Source organism: Sminthopsis crassicaudata, chromosome 3 (assembly GCF_048593235.1).
Source record: "Sminthopsis crassicaudata isolate SCR6 chromosome 3, ASM4859323v1, whole genome shotgun sequence".
In the NCBI taxonomy this organism is placed as follows: domain Eukaryota; kingdom Metazoa; phylum Chordata; class Mammalia; order Dasyuromorphia; family Dasyuridae; genus Sminthopsis; species Sminthopsis crassicaudata.
In genome coordinates this window covers 647,052,065-647,073,624 of record NC_133619.1, presented here as the reverse complement: position 1 = coordinate 647,073,624, position 21,560 = coordinate 647,052,065, and the positions used below count along the sequence as shown (strand labels likewise).

The 21,560-nt window shown below is 40.9% G+C and overlaps 1 protein-coding gene across 2 annotated transcripts; it reads left to right on the top strand.

Moving 5' to 3' along the window:
* Positions 1-503: 503 nt before the first annotated feature.
* Positions 504-21,231, top strand: LOC141564565 (uncharacterized). Of its 2 annotated transcripts, XM_074307176.1 has the most exons (6): positions 583-701; positions 7,432-7,478; positions 8,226-8,359; positions 10,321-10,447; positions 11,309-11,377; positions 13,181-21,231. In XM_074307176.1, the coding sequence occupies exons 3-6, from the start codon at positions 8,327-8,329 to the stop codon at positions 15,472-15,474; spliced, it is 2,523 nt and encodes an 840-aa protein (XP_074163277.1). In that variant the 5' UTR covers positions 583-701; positions 7,432-7,478; positions 8,226-8,326; the 3' UTR covers positions 15,475-21,231. The 2 variants fall into 2 exon arrangements, with proteins under 2 accessions (XP_074163276.1, XP_074163277.1); XM_074307175.1 differs by lacking the exon at positions 7,432-7,478 and having other exon boundaries at positions 504-701.
* The last annotated feature ends 329 nt before the right edge of the window (positions 21,232-21,560 follow it).

The following is a 21,560-nucleotide window of genomic DNA, read 5'->3' as shown; positions in this document are numbered from 1 at the left end:
TGTCTTCCATAAAAAATCTTCATCATTCTGACCAAATATTTAGTGATCTCCTTGTGGAGGATCAAACATCGCTATTTACTGTAATGGGAGAACAAGTCTTTCTTTAAGTGAGCCCTGATTCTAATTTAAATTGGGAGAAAATCCAATCCAATCTGGGTAAACAGTTGAAGGTAAATAGAATCCCAATGTTCCCAAAGTCGAGTAGCAGTCAGCACCTCTAACATGGAACCCACTACTTTCTGTTTGGCTGGGGCCCAGGCTTATTCCAGCCACCCTTTCAGCTCCACAGAGGAAGGAGTCAGCCCCCAAGCTGTGAATGAGAGTGGGAAAAGGAGGCGGCCTGGGGGGAGGAGGAGATCTCCTGCAGAATGGTGGGTGGTGATCCAGGCCGAATATGAGCCCTTGGGGTGGAGTTTGGAAGCCTGGGCGGAGTCCAGGGTAGACGTTGAGCCTCTCAAATGGTAAAGAAGTTTCACGTGATGGAGGGCGGGGTTTGGGGCAGGGAAGCAGCTCAGGGCCTGAGATCTGCGCTTGGGCATCTTAGGAGATAGCTCATTTTGGGAATTCTCAGGCGCTGGCTAAGATGAAAACTCTTGGGCCCAGAAGACATCTCCTCGAGAGAGAGCTGGCTGGAAACTGGGGCTTCTGGACTTGAGATCTCTCTGCCTCCTGCAAGGCAGCTCTGTAGGGGCAGGTCCCAGGTAGGTCCGTCCACCTCCCGGCATATCTACCCCCCCCCTCCCTGCTCACCTCTGAACTGTTGCTAGTTGCCTTTGTCTTTGCTGATGGGGCATCTTCTCTTCAGCAGCTCCAGGAACCTGCTGCTCTGCCAGACTCGGCTATCGGAGAAGCCCTCCCTTCCCAGCCCCTCCTCCCCTCCTTCGCCTTCCTTTTTTTCCCACCTCAATATTTCCCAAACGTCAGACGTTACCGTCCCCGGATTTATCTCGGATTCACATTTCTCCAATTTCAGACCTTGCCCACAAAGACCCAGGAGTCCCTCCTTGTTCCTGGATCCCGGTTAGAAACGTGGTGCTTCTACCTTCCCACTTAGGCCCCTGATAGATTCCAGAGTTCTGCCTGCCCCGAGGACCCACTCTGGACGTGGGCCCCAACACTCCTGCCTGGCTCCCCCCACCCCCCAATTCCCCAGGCTCTTGGGCTACTGCCCCATCAGACCCCAGGCCATTGCTCCCTGTGTCCAGGCCCCCTTTAGAGTCTCCAAGCCCAAGCTCTATCAGAGGGTCCCAGGCAACCTCCTCAGTTCCTAGGAAGACTCGAGCACAGTCACGCTGCTTTCCCGGGATCCGAGTTCCCCCCCTCCGCCCCCCCCCCCAAGCCTTCTGCCCCTGCAGTGCCCCTGATCTCCCTCCCCTGAGCTGGGTCAGAATTTCTCTCCCGGATCTGACCTGGGCTCTCCTTTCCTCCTGCTTCCCTGCCCCCTCTTTTAAAGCCCTGAAACTTCCCCTCATCTGCCCCCTCCCTCCCCGGACCAGATCTCAGGCTTCCCCTGGAGCCTCCATCCAGCGCCCTCCTTCCATCCCCGGTGTGTGTTACATAACCACGAGACTTCCACAGCCTTCCCGATCTATACATTGTTTCCTCAGGAATTGAGAGGAAGGTTACAATGTTACCAGCTCTCCCCGCCCTTCCCCTTAGAGCTATACTGATAACATTTTCTCCTATAGAAGTAAATAACTGACCTTAAAGAGTGCCTTAGAATTGGTCTTTAGTGTTTTCTGTTTTTCTGGATTTTATATTAAATTTTCCATTCAATTCTTCTCTTTTTGTTACAAATAACATGAAAATTTTTCAGTTTGCCAAATATCTATTTGCCCCCTCATTCCAGATTCCAGATTTCTGGGTAAATTATGCAGGATGCAAGTCTAGGTCTTTTGTTCTATGAAATTTAATGTAACCAAAGCCATGGTCTTAGAGTTGAAGCTGCAGGTTTTGTGAAATCCTGACTATTGCTGCAGTGTCCAAGTCTGTCTTATTTTCTGCTTGGATTGCAGGATTTTTTTTTTCCTTAACCTGGGAATTGTGAAATTTTGCTAGGATATTCTTGTAAGGTTTTCTCCTGTGATCTCTTCAGTTGGTGAACAGTCTCAGGATTCTTAGCACTGCAAGACCAATTGTTTCTAATTTCTAATAATGGAATTTTAAATTTAAAATACATAAGGAATGAAGAGGGGGGGGGGGGAAATCACTGCAATTTCCAAGTGTTTGCTGTCACAAAGAGCCACTTTAAACATTCCATCCAAACAACTGAATATCTTTCCTTCTTATATTTACTCACCCTTTTCTTTCTCAATCCTCTTTTAACTCTATCCCTGTTACTTGATCTTCTCTCCCACTCTCCCATTCCCCATCCCATCCAGCTAAAAGTCCCTCCCCATCCCATCCCCCAGTTTCCTCACCTCTATATATTCAGAAGGCTTCTACATCCTTCTGCATGTATACATTGTTTCCTGGGAAATTCAGAGAGTAAAGTTACAATATTACAAACTCTCCTACCTCCTCCCCATCTGCTTTCTCAGTATTACTTCTTCCTCTTGCCCAGTTTTTATACTTGTTTCCTTTTACCTTTTCCTACCCCATCACACATGACTCAGCCCCAGTCTTTCAAACTACCTACAGTTATACTGATAGCATTTTCAGATATATAAGGAAATAATTGGCCTTAAGAAATGCCTTGGAATTAGTCTTTAATGTTTTCCTTTTTTCTGAATCTTTTATATTAAAATTTCCACTGAGTTCTGCTCTTTTTGTCACAAATACATGAAAGCTTTTCAGTTTATCATAAGTCCATATTTTTTCCCCTTCATTCCAGATTAAATTTCAACTTTCTGGGTAAATTATTCTGGATGCAACTGCAGTTCTTTTCTTCTGTGAAATTTAATGTAACCAAACCTATGGTCTTTTTGAGCAGAAACTGTTGGGTTTTGTGAAATCCTGACTAATTCTGCAGTATTTTATTCTGTCTTACTTTCTGATTAGATTGCAATATTTTCTCCTTAATCTAGGAATTTTGAGTGTTTGCTAGGATATTCTTTTAAGTTTTCATCCTCTGATCTTTTCAGTTAGTGAACAGTCAACTTTTTCTTTCCCCCTTTACTCTCTTATTTTAGAACTTCAGAGCAATTTTCTCTCATAATTTCTTGAACTACTGTATCCAGATTCTTTAAATAATAGTAGTCCAACAATTCTTATATTATCTCTCCTTGATCTGTTCTCCAGTTTTTCTAATGAGATGTTTCAGATTCTCTTGTATTTTTTCTTTTTAAATTTTATGAAAGCTTTTTATTTACAAAATATATGCATTAGTAATTTTTCAGCAGTGACCCTTGCAAAATTTTGTGTTCCAAGTTTTTCCCTCCTTTCTTTCACACCTCCCCTAGATGGCAGGTAGTCCAATACATGTTAAAATATATGTTGAAAAAAATATATGTCAAATGCAATATCTATATATACATATTTATACAGTTATCTTGCTGTACAAGGAGGGGAAAAAACCCTGAGAATGAAAACAAAATGCAAGCAAACATCAACAGAGTGAAAAGGGAAGGGAGAGAATTTGGAACTGAAAGTGTTAAAAAATTGTCTTTACATGTAATTGGGAAAACAATACTATTTGATACTTAAAAAATGAAGTCACTCAACCTCAATCCCTTCTGTTACATATCGAACTAGTTCTCTGACTTGAGATGTCTTACAATTAATTACCTTGTAAGACTGAACTCATTTTCTATTCTTTGTCTTTTTCTTCTTCCTGATAAGAGCCCTATTATTCTTTCATTCACTCAGGCTCACAACCAAGAAGTCCTCCATGAATCCTATTTCTTATCTCCACATGCATCATGTCAACCCTGCAACATCTTTGCCATCCATCTTCTCTCCACTGATGTTTCAACCTTCTTGCTGCAGATCCTTATCATCTCACCCTTGGAGTACTGCAGCAGCCTGCTTATGGGTTGGCCTGATTCCAGGCTGTCTGACTCCAATGCATCCTTCATTTAGCAAGCAAGCTGATTTTCCTTTTTTTGCTTAGGCAATTGGGGATAAGTGACTTACCCCGGGTCACACAGCTAGGAAGTATTAAATGTCTGAGCCCAGATTTGAATTCAGGTCCTCCTGACTTCAGGGCTAGTGCTCTACCCATTGGACCACCTAGCTGCTCCTTGATTTTCCTAAAGATCCAATTTTTCCAGACTCAGTAAACACCAGGAATTTTCTACCAACCTGCAAATGTGAAAGCTTTCTATTCCTCAATGATTATAGGCTGGGTTCTTACACCTTAGTTGTTTGGGTTCTCATGACAATGGCTTCCTTGCTATTCCAGGAAGCTGATACCCTATTGTAATGTTCTGGTTGGTTTTCTGGAGGTCTCTGGAGCAGCCTTCGTTTCAGTAGAGTAATTACCAAGAGCATAGCCAGGTGTTAAAATCCAAATTCTTTATTGTCTCCTTGCCTGGGGCCTGGGCTACCTTGGTCTCAGTGGAGGAAATGCAGGAGGACAGGCCAGCTACCAAAGTGGTGTGAGGTGGAGTGAATGAATCTGGCTGAGTTTGTCCCAGCTTACATGTTCTATTATAATTACATCATAGGTGTCAATCTTGTAGAACTATATTAAGTACTAAGTACATGTACTGAACTAGAGTTAATAGATTTAATCACCATGCTAAACTAGAATAACTATTGTTTTATCAATTCCACTGAGTTAGCACCTTGTAAGAATCCTTGTTTCAAGTACAGAGTTCTGGCCCATAACACCCTATCTCTAGCCTTAAAGAAATTTCTCTGGCAATGTGCTCTCCCTCATTTGTACTTCCTAGTTACCTTCATTTTCCAACTAAAAGCTTTCTTTTTATAGGAAACTTTAACTCTGTGGGGCAGAAGACCTTCAACTTCAATAAATCGGAGGCATCTTAAGGTAGAAAACAAAGAAGTTTTAATTTGCCAGAGCTTGGGAGATTTGAGCATCTCCCCACCACCTAGAGTGGTCTGGCAGTGAAGAGAGGGAAGAGACAGCAGACAAGGATTATATAAGGGTCTGGGGTAACATTCCCTATAGGGGATGGTCCTATAGGTTGGACCTTTGCCCTGATTAGTCAGCAAAAATGACCTCACATTCTAAGTTATAAATGAGGAAAAACTTCTAACCCAATCACATCTCTAGGATTATTAAATTATGTTATATGAAAGTTTTAATACCAAGATAGCCCTAAGTTAGTCCCACAAGAAAAGGGTAATATGGTCCCATTCTTTGCAAAATTAGTTATCTCTGGAAAAAAAAACTTGGCCCTGGGGTGTAGCAATTTTTACTCAATTTTTAGAATACTATCTCCATCTTTGAGACAGTTCACTTCATAAGCACTCTCTTGCTTTCAGTGTTTCCTTCTGTTTAAATGATATCCTATTTATCTTACCTATAGCTTGTTTGCAAGTTATTTCTTAGTTTGTGTTTCTCCCATTATTTTGTGAGCTTATTGTGGGCAGAGATTGTTATTTACCTTTTTTTGAGAATCCCTGTCATTCTGCATCTGACACAAAGGAGGCATTTATGTTGGACTGATTTAGCCTTACAGCTTAGGTTTGTTATTTTCCTCATTCTCTAAAATATACAAATGGAGGCAGACAGATTCATTAGTAATTATACAATTATAAAACCCAAAGTAATGATTAAGAAAATCCTATGTGGAATTTTCTGTGAGAACTATTCAAAAAAAATTAAAATAATAGCCAAAATAATAGTTATATAAAGCAATTATATATATATATATATATATATATATATATATTTTTTTTTTTTTTTTTTTTTTTTTCAATCACTATAGGAAGGTCGTTGGTTGGAATTCAAATCTTATTAGGTTTATCCTGTTGAAAAGCCTCTTAATGTAATGAATGTGTGGGCAGTTGGACTAGAGGCAGGTTTTAGAAATTAAGTTATCACTTTCACAGCAAGGAATACAGTTTGTAAATTGGAAGTTCTCCTGCTAAGTAGATCTCCACTTTTTGCAGAACTGGCAGAGGTTTTATACACAAATCTTAAGTGGGAAGGGTGGGGGAAAGTCAGTTACAATACAATCATTTCCCAACTTTGATTGGTTTCCCAATGGAAGAAGATACAACAGTTCTTGGATTGTTTCAAATCTTGAGGGTTGTGACCACCCCCTCTCCAAAGTACAGAGTTCTGTGATAAGAAAAATTTCCTGTAATTTTCCAGTCAATTCACTGATTCTATATAAGTACAGTACAGCACAAGAATATACATTATCAAAATGTTGGATAATTTTACTTTGCATTGTGAGTCCTGCCTCCCAACCTAGAAAAGGCAGCTCTGAGAAATCTAAATTATTAGTACATTCATTATGACTATAATATAAAGTATTCATTACAAATATAAAATGAAATAATAATGGTTTCACTGTGGAAAGGCTTCTAGAAAGTTTTCATTTTTCTGAATCCAAGAAGTTTCTGATGATGATTATATTTTATACTTTTTTTTTAATCTTGGGAACCTTCCTCCATCTTCTGCTTAGATTTCGGGACTCAGCCATCTTGTTTTTCCTGATTCAACTATTCACCTAAATCACTTCTGGACACTTAAATTTCTTCTTTTTTACCCAAGCTTCCCTGTTTCCTGCCCCTTCCCTTACCATAGGTTCTGGAAGCTGAATCCCAAACTAGATTGTCTTCGGGCTCCACCTCAGAGCCCTTTCCTCCCTACTGGATCATTCAATCAGTTTATTTTCTAGATGATATGTCTGTTGATGCTGAGAGAAATGAGTAGGACCAAGAGATCATCATATACTTCAACAACAATACTATATGATGATCAATTCTGATGGATGTGGCCATCTTCAACAATGAGAAGAACCAAATCAATTCCAATAGAGAAGTAATGAACTGGGAGATGACTATGAATCACTACATAGAATTCCCAGTCTCTTTATTTTTGTCTGCCTCCATTTTTTATTTCTTTCACAGGCTAATTGTACACTATTTCAAAATCTGATTCTTTTTGTACAGCAAAATAACTGTATTGACATGTATACATATATTGTATTTAACATATACTTTAACCTAAATTGGTCAGCCTGCCATCTACAGGTGGGGATGGGAAGAAGGAGAGAAAAAATTGAAACAAAAGGTTTTGCAATTGTCAATGCTAAAAAATTACCCGTGCATATAACTTGTAAATAAAAAGTTATAATAAAATAAAGTTATAATAAAAATTATTATTAAATTATTAAAAATTATTAAATTATTAAATTATAAAAAAAAAAAAAAGATAACATGTCTGTTGGGAAGAAGGGATGCTGGGAGGACCAAGTATCAGGGAGATTTCTGACTCAGGGGACATTGAGGTTCTACACACTCTCATCCCATCTGGGACTTTAAATCCATTCCTGCCTCTTGTGTCTGTAGGAATGTGGGGGAGAGGAAAGGAGTCAGAAGAGTAAGAGTTAGAGAAGGTAAGCTCATCTGCAAGTTTATACCATCCCACTCCAGTTATCTTATTCCCTGTCCTTTCTATCTTGTAAACTCCTGACTGTCCCTATGGCCAATAGCCCTGGAGACTTTTCCCTCCCATACTTCTTGTTTTGACTGGGTAAAAGAGAACATTCTTGGCTTAATTTCTTCCCCAACTTTAATCACTCAATGGGTGTTGCTTCCTTCAGACTGAGAGCTTAGCTTAAGGTCAAGGTCTCCACTGCTTCCAGGGTTATCTCCAGTCATCCTGATGTATATCTGGTCACTGGAGCCAGGTGACTAGAGGAGGAGGTGAGGCTGGTGCCTTGGCACCTCCCCTTCCTCTCCTCCCCTGAACCAATTCAATTAACTAACCTCCCAATCTTGGTTTGCCAGGGACCACTGGGCCTCAGTTGTTAATCTGTGCTGGGGCTCTGTTCCCCTTTTACCCAAGTGAGACAGATCCCTCCTGCAGTCCTAAATTATCTAAGACTAGAAAATGGTTTTTCACCATCCTTTTGTAGATCCTGTCACTGCACTCTTCATTGACAGTTATTTCATAGGAAACTGGAGAGAGTTCAGGCAATATCCTGCCTTTTCTCTCCTATCTTGACACCACCATTTTCATTTTTCAACCTGCCCCTCCTTTCAGCCTCCCTCCCCTTGTGAGTTGGGGTCTCTGCCCTAAGTTTAGGACCAGGGGCTTAGTAACTCCTCTGGATCCTTACCCTCTGTAATTTCCTGTCCAGGAAAAGAAGGAAACAACATCTGTGCAGATATAATCATCCCCTGCCAACAGCCTGCAGAGGACCAAGGCCTGGCCAAAGCAGCAAACCTGGAGCCAGAAGGAATGACCCCTGAGAACCGCAGACCTCCACCCCAGGTGAGTGTATTCGGCATAGATGTGGGCAACATCATCCCGAGAGGCTATTTCCACAAATCTGGAGGATGGTCTGGCAGGCTAGCCATCTCTCTTATCTGTGGATCCTTTACAAAAATGGGCAGGAAAATGAATGCAGTAATAATAACACTGCTCTTCTCTATCCTATGTTTTGAACTGATTGACTGTCCCTTTCACTTCTTGAGCACTAACCCCTTTCCCCCAGTTGCTGTTTAAATTTTCCCTGAATATAAATCACTGACAAAGATGAATATTTCACTCATTAGTGTCTGTCCTGTGGGTATCATGTCTTTGCTTTAGTCCAGCACCATCTCCCCACTACACTCACACTCACACACACACACACACACACACACACACACACACACACAGCCCTTCTGGCTACTCTGTGTCTTGTGATCAAGCTCCTCCTGTAGTCACTGACTTTCCAGGAAACCCTTGACCTTGTTGTCTGGAGCAGAACCCTGGAAGCTTCCCCTGCTTTTGTCCTTTCCTGGCTGGAAGCAGAGCAGAAGTTGTCCTCCTGCTGCTATTCAGCTCCTTTTGCCTCAGGGCACATAGATCTTCCCAAATCTCTCTGAATCCCTTCTCTTTACCATTTTTGTGGTTATTTATATATATATATATATATATATATATTTTGTTTGTTTGTTTGTTTGTTTGTTTTTTTGTCAGAGGCAATTAGGGTTGAGTGACTTTGCCCTGGGTCACACAGCTTGGAAGTATTAAGTGTCTGAGGTGAGATTTGAACTCAGGTTCTCCTGACTTCAGGGCCAGTGCTCTATCCACTGACCTATCTAGCAGCCCCTATTATAATTTGTTTTAACCTTAAATAGAGAAGAAGAGAAGAAAATAATTTCAGGTAAGGAGCAGAACATAACAGCATATTGGTAAAATAAACCTACATAATAAATGCTAACTATGGTTCAGGAGCTGTCCAGCATTTCTTGGCTTCTTTATAGGTTTTCTTTTATTCTATTTTATTTTCTTTATTTCCTGAGACTTCTCAGCTGCAATTAGGCACTTCCAGAATCACTCCATCATATTCAGCTCATACTTAGCCTTTCTCTCCCTTTACCACTGCTTTGGTCAAAGGAACAGGCATTTAGAGAGGAAGAGGTTCTGTGCGAATATAGAGGAGATGCAAAGGAGGAAAAATCAGTCTCTGCCCACAAGAAGCTTCCATTCTAACGAGGAAAACAACATGTTTGCAGCTGTGGCCATACCAGCTCTGTACAGTGTAGTTGGGAGGCCTTTACATGACTATGCTTCCAAGTGTTCTCATAAAGGATGTGACTTTTGGGTAAAAACCTTCTCTCTGCTTCAGTTTCCTTTTGTAAATTGACCATTGGGCCAGATCCATTAAGAAGTGTGTGATTCTGAAATTTGGAACACAAAATCTTACAAAAATGAATGTTGCAACCTATCTGTACTTACATTTAGAAAAATAAATATTGGGGGGTGGGAAGGATAGTGTTTTCATGTGGATAAGACTTAATTTCTAGCCTTTGGGAAATTCACAGGATCTTTTTTTTCTCAGTGATCATGGAAATGTTTTAGCTCTAGAGCATATAATACTTCCTGGCTTCACACAAACACTTCATGCCATTTTCTTAACATGGCACTGTCTGATTTCTCCTCCAAAAGTCCTCATCTCTCTCTGATAGAACCCATTACTTTCCTGATTTCTCAGGCAGTACCATTTCCTAATAAGACATTTCTCAATTTTATTCCATCTGAAAATATAAAATGTGTTTCTCTATATTCCACTGGTCTTTGGGGGACTTTTGTTTCAGTTCTGGCTCTGAATCTGTAGGGGCTGTCATCTTTGAGCACATCCCTTCTCCATACTTCAAATCCCTTCTGTAAATTGAGGAATATTGGATTAGACTAGTTATGAAGTGTGCTTCCACTCTTAAGTCCTCTGGGTGTTGGTGTTTTAGGAGTTGGTGACTTTCAAGGATGTGGCTGTGGACTTCAGCCCTGAGGAGTGGGGCCTGTTGGACCAGGATCAGAAAGAGCTGCACAAGGAGGTCATGCTGGAGAATGCCAAGAACTTGCTCTCCCTGGGTAAGGCGTGCTTCCCTTGGAACCCTAGAACTGCCATCAATAGGAGTATCATCATCCTCTCCCTAGGGTGCAGAGTTTCAGGCTTTTATCACTGCTTAGAAAGGCCCAAGGGCAGCCTCCTGTCCCCAGAAGATAGGGTCCTCCTACTGCTTGGTTCTTCTATGAGTGGTCTTTGCATTATAGATGGGAACCCAGCAGTTGTGTCTGCAAACCTTCTGAAAACTATTCCTGCCCTTTTCACTGAACATGGGATAGGAGGAGGAACTCCTTCCTTTTGGGAAGAACCATTTTGTCTTTGTAATGTTCTTTTGGGTAAAAAAAATAAATTTTTACCTCCCTTCCCTGGTGTAAGTCATAACTCCCCAGCACAGCAAGTGGACCCTTGTTCTTCCTTCATACATCCCCCAAAGTCCTGTACAGATACAGGGGGAAATAGGGAAAAGGAGGAGGTCTTCCCATACATTTGCTGGGTTCCAGGCTTTGTGTTCAGAGCTTCCTTTATGTGCATTGTCGCCCTTGATTCTCATCACAACCTTTTGTTGACTAAATTTGAACTTGGGGCTTCCTGATCACAGATCTGGTGCTCCCTTCTCTGTGCTCCCAGCTGCTTCTAATGTCCAAAAAATGGAAGCTGTGGGATGTGACCATCCTGCTGGGAAGGAGGCAGAAAAATTAGGATTATCTGCTTCCAGATTGCTTGCATGGCCTCCTTTCTGCTCTGCCCTCTTCTCCTGGAAAAAAAAACAACACTCTGAAAACCATCTTTGAGTTGTCCTTGGAACCACCCAGTGGGCCTTGAACCTAGGCCCTATTCCAATGACAAGTTTCAAGGCTCACTCCCACTATCTCCCCCCTCCCCAGGACTTCCAGTTCCCAGAGAAGATTTCATCTCCCATGTGGAAAGAGGAGGCCTGAGGAACTCCTGTCCTGGTGAGTAAGTTTGAAGCTGGAGTGCAGTTTGCTATCCTTCTTCATGTGATGGAAGTGGGAGTAGGAAAACTGGCTCAGAATCCCTTTTCAGACTCTTGTGGTAGGGAGATCTTGAGCACCTCTCTGAATCTCTGAACCTCAGTCTCTTCATCTGTAAAAGGAGGGCCTTGGACTCCATGGCAATTCAGTTCCCTTCTAATGAAGAATCAATGGTCCTAGTGGAAGACTTTGTTGGAAATTTGGAGCCATTCAATTATCTACAGCCAAAGAAAGAGGGCTCAGACTGTCTAATATGACTTTTCTGAGACCTTCCTTAAGTCAAAAAGCATGTATTTGTACTTTTTGATATTTATTTAAAATTAAAAACAAAACAGAAAAAGACAGAAAAGAGCAATTTTTAAAAAATGTTTTATATTAAGCAGAACATAAGGGAGGATTCAAAATCTATAATATTAAATTCCCATAAACCATAAATGAAAGATATTGTATTCAGAGCGGTCCATTGTTTTTTGCTTTCCTGTAGTTGTTCTTGTTTGCTCTGCTGTGCGCTTTTACTTTATTCTTCCTCCCTCCCCCCCCTTTTCATCCTCTGCCAACTCCCCCATGCAGGCTACATTTAAGCAACAGATACATAGGAAAAGCAGCAAACTCTGAGGAAAGCTGCCACAAGCTGGAATCAATGAGTTGGAATACTCCCTTCCTCCCTTTGCTCTCTCACCTCTTCCTTAGGTTAGGGATATGGGAGGGAAAGACTTGTAGTTATTCCATAATAGCACCAGGAGCCCTATGCCCTTGTTATCTTCACTATGGTATTTGTTCATAGGTGAGAGGGAGCAGGAAAGAGACAGAAATAGAAAGAGATTTGGCCCCTCAGAGGGACCAGCATGCAAGCACTGAGGTGCGGTTAGGCCACATGATCAGCCCTGGGGAATGTCAACCAACCAGTAAACATTGATTAAGTACCTCTTCTGTTCTATGTACTGCATTAAGCCCTGGGTGTACAAAGAGAAGCTGTCAAGAAGTTTTAAATCCAGCATAGAAACCTGGAGATGGTTTGACAATAAGCAACAGTTTATGAACCTTATTCTTAGCTAATCCAGGCAAAGGAAAGTGTTTTTGATGGCAATGCATCATGTTCAACAGACATATGTATATAAAGAGAGGGGAAGGGAAGTTTATGAAGGAAGGAAATGTTGAGGTGGAGAGAATCAAAATTTTAGTGACAACGATAATAGTTAACAAGCATATGGTGCCTAGTGTGTGCCAAGAGTTTTAAAGGTATTATTTTTTTTTGATGCTCACAACAATCTGGAAAGTGAGTACCATTATTACCTTCACTCTACAGGAAAACTGAGACAAAGAAGCACATTCCCAGTGGTGCAGAGCTAGGTGACACCTGAGATTGAGTTTGAAAGAAAGGACTGGAAGTAAAATGGAGAACATCTATATAGTGCAATGGATTGAGAAGCCTCAGTTTCCTGGGTCCAATTCTGATCTCTGCTGCAGGGATTTGGATCAGGTTAATCAGCCATTCAGAGCTCATAGCCTGGTTTTTAAATTATGAGAACCTTCACTTTGCCTTTGTCCCAGCTTTGTTGTGGGGGTCCAATGTCATTGTAATGTGTTGTGTGCGGAACTCTGTGTTAATTGAGTCACTTTATTGGTGTGAGCTAATAGCATTTAAAAATGATTGAATCTGTCCATTTCAGTTTGAAAACTTTTATCTGGAGAAATTATAAGTCTGATTTTATTATCAGCCAGCATTAGAGGGTGTATTTATACATGTGTGTTTGTTTCTTTCAGATGCAGAGACACGGTTTGATATGAAGGAGATAAGTGCAAATCTGAAAATGATCTCATGGAAAGATCTTTTTCAATATAGTGAATACAGGGCTGTTTTTGCTAAGCATAAAAGAAACCACATTGGAGAGGAACATTGTGAATCGAATACACGCAAAAAAAGTTTAAGAAAGAGTTCCAGTGTTGCTAAAGATAAAGATAAACATCCTGAAGAGAAAACACCTGAGTGTCATGAATGTGATAAACCTTTTCTTGTCCTCTCTTCCCTTGCCAAGAAACAGAGAATCCATGCTGGAGAGAAACCTTATGAATGTAAGAAACATGGAAAGACTTTGAGAGAGCGACCTACTCCTGCTAAACGTGAGAGAATTAATACAGAAAAACAATCTTACATATGTAATCAATGTGGAAAGGATTTCCAATGTTATTCCAAATTGGCTCAACATCAGAGAATTCACACTGGAGAGAAGCCTTATGAATGTAATGAATGTGGAAAGGCTTTCATAGACCGCTTCAGTCTTGCTAAACATCAGAGAATCCACACTGGAGAGAAACCTTATAAATGTAATGAATGTGGAAAGGCTTTCACACGGAATGACAATCTTCGTGAACATCAGAGAATTCACACTGGAGAGAAGCCTTATGAATGCAATGAGTGTGGAAAGGCTTTCACATATCACTCTTATCTTAATGCACATAAGAGAATCCACACTGGAGAGAAGCCTTATGTATGTAAGGAATGTGGAAAGGCTTTCACAAAGCGCTCCTACCTTGTAGCACATCAGAGAATCCACACTGGAGAAAAGCCTTATGCATGTAAGGAATGTGGAAAGGCTTTTATGGATCGCTCTTACCTTGTTGTCCATCAGAGAATCCATACTGGAGAGAAGCCTTATGAATGTAATGAATGTGGAAAGACTTTCACATCTCAGTCCAGTCTTGCTGTCCATCAGAGAATCCACACTGGAGAGAAGCCTTATGAATGTAATGAATGTGGAAAGGCTTTCACAAAGCGCTCTTACCTTATAGTACATCAGAGAATCCACACTGGAGAAAAGCCTTATGAATGTAAAGAATGTGGAAAGGCTTTCATGGATCGGTCCTACTTTGTAGTACATCAGAGAATCCACACTGGAGAGAAGCCTTATGAATGTAATGAATGTGGAAAGGCTTTCACAAAGCACTTCTCCCTTGAAGTACATCAGAGAATCCATACTGGAGAGAAGCCTTATAAATGCAATGAATGTGGAAAGGGTTTTACAAAGCGCTCCTCCCTTGAAGTGCATCAGAGAATCCACACTGGAGAGAAGCCTTATGAATGTAATGAATGTGGAAAGGCTTTCACAAAGCGCTCCTGCCTTGTAGTTCATCAGAGAATCCACACTGGAGAGAAGCCTTATGAATGTAATGAATGTGGAAAGGCTTTCACAAAGCGCTCCTCCCTTGAAGTGCATCAGAGAATCCACACTGGAGAAAAGCCTTATGAATGTAATGAATGTGGAAAGGCTTTCATGGATCGCTCCTACCTTGTAGTTCATCAGAGAATCCACACTGGAGAGAAGCCTTTTGAATGTAATGAATGTGGAAAGGCTTTCACAAAGCGCTCCTACCTTGTAGTACATCAGAGAATCCACACTGGAGAGAAGCCTTATGAATGTAATCAATGTGGAAAGGCTTTCACAAAGCACTTCTCCCTTGAAGTACATCAGAGAATCCACACTGGAGAGAAGCCTTATGAATGTAATGAATGTGGAAAGGCCTTCATAAAACGCTCCTGCCTTGTAGTACATCAGCGAATCCACACTGGAGAGAAGCCTTATGAATGTAGTGAATGTGGAAAGGCTTTCACAAAATACTCCTCCCTTGAAGTACATCAGAGAATCCACACTGGAGAGAAGCCTTATGAATGTAATGAATGTGGAAAGACTTTCGTGGATCGCTCCTACCTTGCTGTCCATCAGAGAATCCACACTGGAGAGAAGCCTTACAAATGTGATGAATGTCGAAAGGCTTTCACAAGGCACTCCCATCTTGATGCACATAAGAGAATCCACACAGGAGAGAAGCCTTATGAATGTAATCAATGTGGAAAGGCTTTCATATATCGCTCCCATCTTGCTGTCCATCAAAGAATCCATACTGGAGAGAAGCCTTATGAATGTAATGACTGTGGAAAGGCTTTCACATGGCGCCAAAGTCTTAGTAAACATGCGAAAATTCACATTGGACAGAAACCTTCAGACAAAGCTCAAATCTTGCTTAACAACAACGAATGCACATTAGAGAAAAACTTTTAAGTGTCTGGATCATTGTAGTTTTTAATATATATTAGTCCCTTACTAGACATGGAAGATCCCATACTAGATGTAAAACCTCATTCATATAATCCATGTCGAAAAACATTCAAGCTCACTTTATCCCTGAATTCCCTCTAGAATATTCCTAGAAGATTGAAATCATAGATAAAAGCATAAAAATCGAAGACAGAACTTGTTAGCCAGCAGGGATTTTTTGTTTGGGAAGAAGCCTCCTATGGACTTGGCATTGGAAGGTCTTCAGCCCAGGTTCATCTCTAAGTTTACATCTGAGGATATGGAGTGGAGGGAAGATTTACAAATGTGCTGAAGGAAGACTTGTCCTTACCTGGAACATAAGGGTCACTATAAATCACAGTATTCACACTGCAAAGAAACATACAAAATGTATTTGCAGAAAGGCTTTCACCTGGATCTCATCCTATGTGTAGAAATCTTGCTGCAGATGAAACATGTGAATATAATGAATTCGGGAAGTCCTCTTCCTACAGCACAAATCTCATGAGACATTGCAATTCTATACTGTGTATAAAGGTCAGAAAAAAGATTTTGAGTTTTTTTCTGAAATCCCAAGATTGGTATCCAAAGAAAGGTCTTTATAATTGGGGGAACCAATTGTTTTAATCTTCTTTCTCTATCAATAATGATTAAGAGATTTTTAAATGTGATTTTAAATTGTTTTTATTACTTAATTTTCCTCTTCATTCTCTTGTTTATTCCTAAATTCTTTGGCTTTTCATCTGTATGATAAATTATATGTTACATGTTCTAATTTTCTTTTAAAATATCTGTGGCTTAGTCTCCATTTTGACCTTATTTTGCTAAATTATGTTGAGTGGGTTGGAGGGGATGTGGGGCCTTTTCAGAAATCTGACCCCCATAAGAGTGCCATAGTTTAGAGCTATACTTCCAGAAAAACTGTCTCCCATATACCTTGCTTAATCTTGCAGAAACCACTTTGCCACATCAGCAAACTTTGTATAGTTACTGTTCTTAAGTGGAATGGGTTCCTATGACAAATTGGGAGGCAAGTGTGAGATATCATATAAATTCTAATCTTGTATTTGACAAATATAAAAAGTAAAGTTTTGGGGATAAGAATTTATTATTTGGCTAGAAAGATTTAATATTCATTTTAGAGGAAAATATACCAGTGAAACAGGTAAGTTTTCAAACATTATAGCTACAATTTTTCACATTAATTTTACAGAGTCCAGATCAAAAGAAGAGTTCATCTTCTGAGGGCACATTTACATAATCCCCCAGAAATTATTTTTAAAATACCAGTATTTTTAAGAAAATATTTTCCCCTAAATTCCAAAATGAGAAAAATCAGAATAAAAGTAATGTCATGAATAATGTTTTTGAAACATGAGAGAAAATTGCCAAAAAACATGATTTCAGTTGATTATCTTAGAATTATCTCATGTTGCTGCCCATTCAGCCCTAGCAGCCAGGCAGCCTGTGAGCTTCTAGACCTTGGGGGGTGGGGAAAGGACTGGAGGACAAGCTGACATGAAACACTGGTCAAATAGGATATAAGAGCAAATTCCATTTATTCATCTCAGGATAAGTGTGTGTGTGTGTGTGTGTGTGTGTGTATTTAACAAAGCCAATAGTGTGTTCTCCTTGGACCATTAGTCTTTTCTCATGGGACTATAAGCTATGAAATTGATGAGAGGGAAGGGGGAACTCCTTTTGGTCAGCGCAAAGATAGTCACGTGATGGCACAGAGTCCACTGTAAAAGGAATTTACAGGCTGGAAAACCTAGATTGATTTAAAAAAAAAAAAGTATATTGTAGAGATTTGGATGTAAAGTTAAAGGTAGAAAGACGCTAGGGCCAGAGGTGGTTTCTGGGCAGGCAGGACCCCTTACATGGCTAGAAGGATACCATGTTTGGGGGGAAGGACTCCTGCAAAGAGAGAGCTCCAGTTTGGCTCTTTTATACTAAAGGGGCTTGTGGGTAGTGTCCCAAGTTAGCTCAGATCCGGTGGGGGTTGGAACAGCCCTGTGACCAGGATTTTTAAATCAAAGGTCAGCCATGGGTGGGGGGGTTCTTAAAGGGACCTCAACCCCCATCATTTCCCCCCCCTCAAATAGTTAAGGCTTAAATTCATTTAAGAAAAAAATTTGGGGCAGTGTCCCTCATTTAAGGCAAGGCTGAAGATTTTCTCCAAAGATCTTCAGAGTAGCGGGATGCCGTCTTCTTGTTCCTCCCTCAAAGTGTCACCTCCAGGTGCATGTGGGAAAAGGGGTGACAATCTCCTCTTAACTGCTTTGAGCTGACAAGGGTCATAAAGATTTGGGGTTTCTTGCCAGGAGGTGAGGTATGAGATGTGGGGAATGGCAGCAGGGCATCTAGGGGGTGTCCCAGTCAATTGTCCCCAGTAAGTTGTCCAGTTAATGTTCTCCAGGTTGAAGCATGGCTGAGAATCCAAAGTTTGAAGCCTAGAGAAAACAGATCTCACAATCAGATTAAAAGTGGGGTGTCATCCAGGGTGGAGATGGTGACAGGGGAATGAGCCTTTAGCAAGAAATGCATCAGGGCCCTTCTGTGGGCTGCTTGTCTGATGGCCCATCTAACTATCAAAGAAAAATAGGAGAAAATGCTGAAAGAAAAGAGTATTTGTAGCCTAGCCCTTTCACCCCTAATTCCTCCTGGGGTTGGGAATTAAAGGGTGTGGACTCAGAAGTCAGGGGAGGCAAGAGGCCTTAATATCTAGTAGATTTAATGAGCCACTGCTCTTTTTTTGAGGCAGAGTCTAGGGATGGGTGTATCCCCAATTGTCAGGGCTGCAAATCAAGAAAACAATGTACTTTAAGGTCTTGGAAATGTTGGAAAAACTGTACTGTTTTTCTTGAAAAGAAGAGAGTTGGTTCCTCAATAAGCAAAGATCCTGAATCTTTTCCTTCCTAGTTTTCCCCACTCTTCATGGGGGAGGGGTGAAAGGAGTCAGAGGGGGTGCACAGTATCAGCATAGCCTACCCAGCTTACCGGTCCCTGAGGTGTTCGGGCTGTCCTGAGATAAAGGGAAACAGGGCCAGACCTCAAATTCCTACCAAGGATCAGGACACTGGGGGGCCAGTTCAGCCCCTGTGGTGTAGTTTTTCCAGTTTCCCTCCTGCTCGAGCTCAGGACAGAGACTGGGGTCTTCTCAGATAGTTTCCTACAGGAGTCTAAGTCTGGGAGAGATTTTAAAAAGCACATCTGCTCCGAGTGTTTCTTTCAGGAGGCAGAAGTTGCCCTTAGAGGAGAACTGAGAGTCTCAGGTTATCGAGATAAAGGGAAACCAACAGGTGTTAGAAATCAGTTTTGGTCTTACAGATCTCTATTAATTGTCCAGTAGCAGACAGATGACCAGGCTAAATACTTATTTGCCCAAGCATTTAGGATACAATGATTACATATAATCAGGCTGGAAACAGCAAGGTATGACATAATTGAATTGCATTAACAATTTCTATTGACTATTTCTCTGATCTTAGAAATCGGTTACAGGAGGGAAAAAAATGCAAGAACATAAATTCTAAACAAATATTTATCATAACCTTGTATTGGTAGCAGTAAGGAATTGTCCCAATAAGTTCATAACTTAAACAATTATCATATCCAAGTAGATGTTTCATAAGTGAACATTATTCATACAAATCAGTTTGCTTTTAAAATACTCAATACATAGAAAAATATCCCAACTTGCATACTGTTCTTAACAGAAACATTTTCAAAAGGACAAGAAAAAAAAATATATTTTAGAGGCTCTGACCCAATGCAATACAATCAATTTAAATTTATACAGAATGTGCAATTCCACATAAGAAAATTCAAGAAGTTAGCAGTTAAACTTTTAAATGTAGGTTGTTTGAATTTTATTGCTCTTTCATAACCTCTTTTACTTCAAAAGGAGTTAGCTTTGGTGGATGTGTCTCCTAACAACAAAGGAAGCCCTTTCAAGGTCGGTAGAGATTAGTTAATCTGGTCAGTGGAGTTTATTGAGAGGTGGTAACTGGACCCCAACTCTATAGCTTTTGTTCTCTATAGGTGTCCCTAAGAGAGAGAGATACAACAAAAACTTTTAATTTTTGTCTCTATTTTGCAGAGATATTTATAATTGAAATATCCAGCTGAGCGTTTTGAGTTCCAGACAGCGTCAATCAAGTGCCAGGAAATTGAGCTGTCCACCTCACTGATAGAGGGTGTGGGGTTTATGTATAGAGTATAGAGGCAAGAGCAATCAGACTATTGGAGTAGGTCTCTAGAGAGATGAAATAATCAGTGGGGACAGCATCTTGATAAGACATTCCAATAGCTTGGGATAGAAGAGACATTCTGCTATTCTGAAACATAAGTTCTTTTACCCTTATCAAGTATTCTGATAAAGAGGCAGGGGAAGTTTTGCAGAACGAAGAAGCAGGGAAACTGAGGCAGGACAATAAAGCAAATAAATCAGACTAAAACTAGAAAATGCAAGGACCAGTTTCTCCCTGATAACCCCAGAATTAGCAGCATCAGAACAGTTTTCCTCATTTCTGGAGACACAGAGGCCTCCCTGTTCAAATCTCTGCAGTTGAGGGGCATCTCAACCAGAGATGGTTGAGTCTTTAGGTCTGTGGTCATTTGTGCATTTAACTCAGCCTCTGTTGAGTAGCAATGTTCAAGGCAGTCCTGCTGCCCTAAGAGGAGCACCCACATCTGTCAGAGGCTCCAAAAAAGGGAAAAAAGGGGGTTTTGAGGACTCCACCTATCCCCTCTCTCTGGAACAGGAGCTGCTAGCAAGAGACAGATTTCTAAGTAAATTATACAATTAGACCAAGACAGGCCACCCCAAACCATTAGAGTCCTGATATCAAAATGCTGAAGTAGTAATTAAGGAACTGGGGTAACAGGTATGAAGAAACAGATTAGAGAGGCTGCCAGTCCTTGGACAGGTGTCTGATTTTTGGTTGTTTCTAAAGAATAATCCCAAAGACTGAATAAGGTATTTCAAAGTTAAAACACAACCCAGCAAATCATAGTCTAGTAAATTTTAAGCAAAGAGTAAAATAGTTTCCAATTCATAATTTTAATTTCCCTTGATTTGGAATTTTGTTCCCCAGCTAACATTACAAAGGTCTTCTTTCTGAATATCTAGTCTGGCCAGGAGCAAAACTAGAAAGGGAGCCTAATTGTTGGCAGGGGGCATAGAATGCCAATCAAGAAAAATATGAGCTAAGTTCACTAGGAGTTCCTGCACTGAGAGAAAAGTCAGAATTTTCCCACCTGCAAAGTTACTGAGACAGAGAAAAGCTGAGCAGATGTCTAGGCTTTATCTGTCTGAGAGGTAAGTGTGCCCTGAGGCATAAGGAAAAAAAGTGAGCAGTTTAAATTCTCTGTCTTTGTAGACAGCCTCCTGACCATAGAAAGGCGTAATTTTTTAAAGTGAAAAGCTGTATGGAGCAAGCTAGTTTTAATGTGAAACTTTTCTATAGATCTTGAAAAGACTGAGTCCCCAATCTCCCCACTGTACCCCAAAAAGGGGACAGGATGGGAGCATATAAATGGCAGGTTGCCAAGCCACATGGGAGAGGTTCAAAAAGAGAGAGGATGGGGGAAGGGAGAGATGTTATCTTACACAGTGCTTCTCCTGTGGCGATGATGAGGGCTCACAAGGTCAGGTAGAGACACATCTCCAAGTTCACCCCAATCCAGAGTCTCGTGGCTACAGCCTGACCACTACAGTTGAGTGCAAGAGGTTCTCAAACACAGATTTCTCCCCCAGAACAGGTCAAGGAGACTGCTGGCCTTGTACCCCCGAGAGGGATGGAGTCCTCAGAATGGCTATGTGGTGGGGGGAGGGTGAAAAAGAGATACTTTCTCCTGTGTGTCTCGGAGCCAGCTTTCTGGTGAGATACAAAATATTGGAAATGCCTTAGAAAAGAAGGTCTTTTGTCTCTGGAAGCATTTTTCATCCAGAGTTCCGGGTTCCTTGGTCCTGGTATCCCTAAAAATAGAGTGTGACAAAAAGAGGACTTTTTTCCTGAAATGCAAGTAGTCTCCACGGGAGAATTTTGCTTGCAGCCCAGACCTGG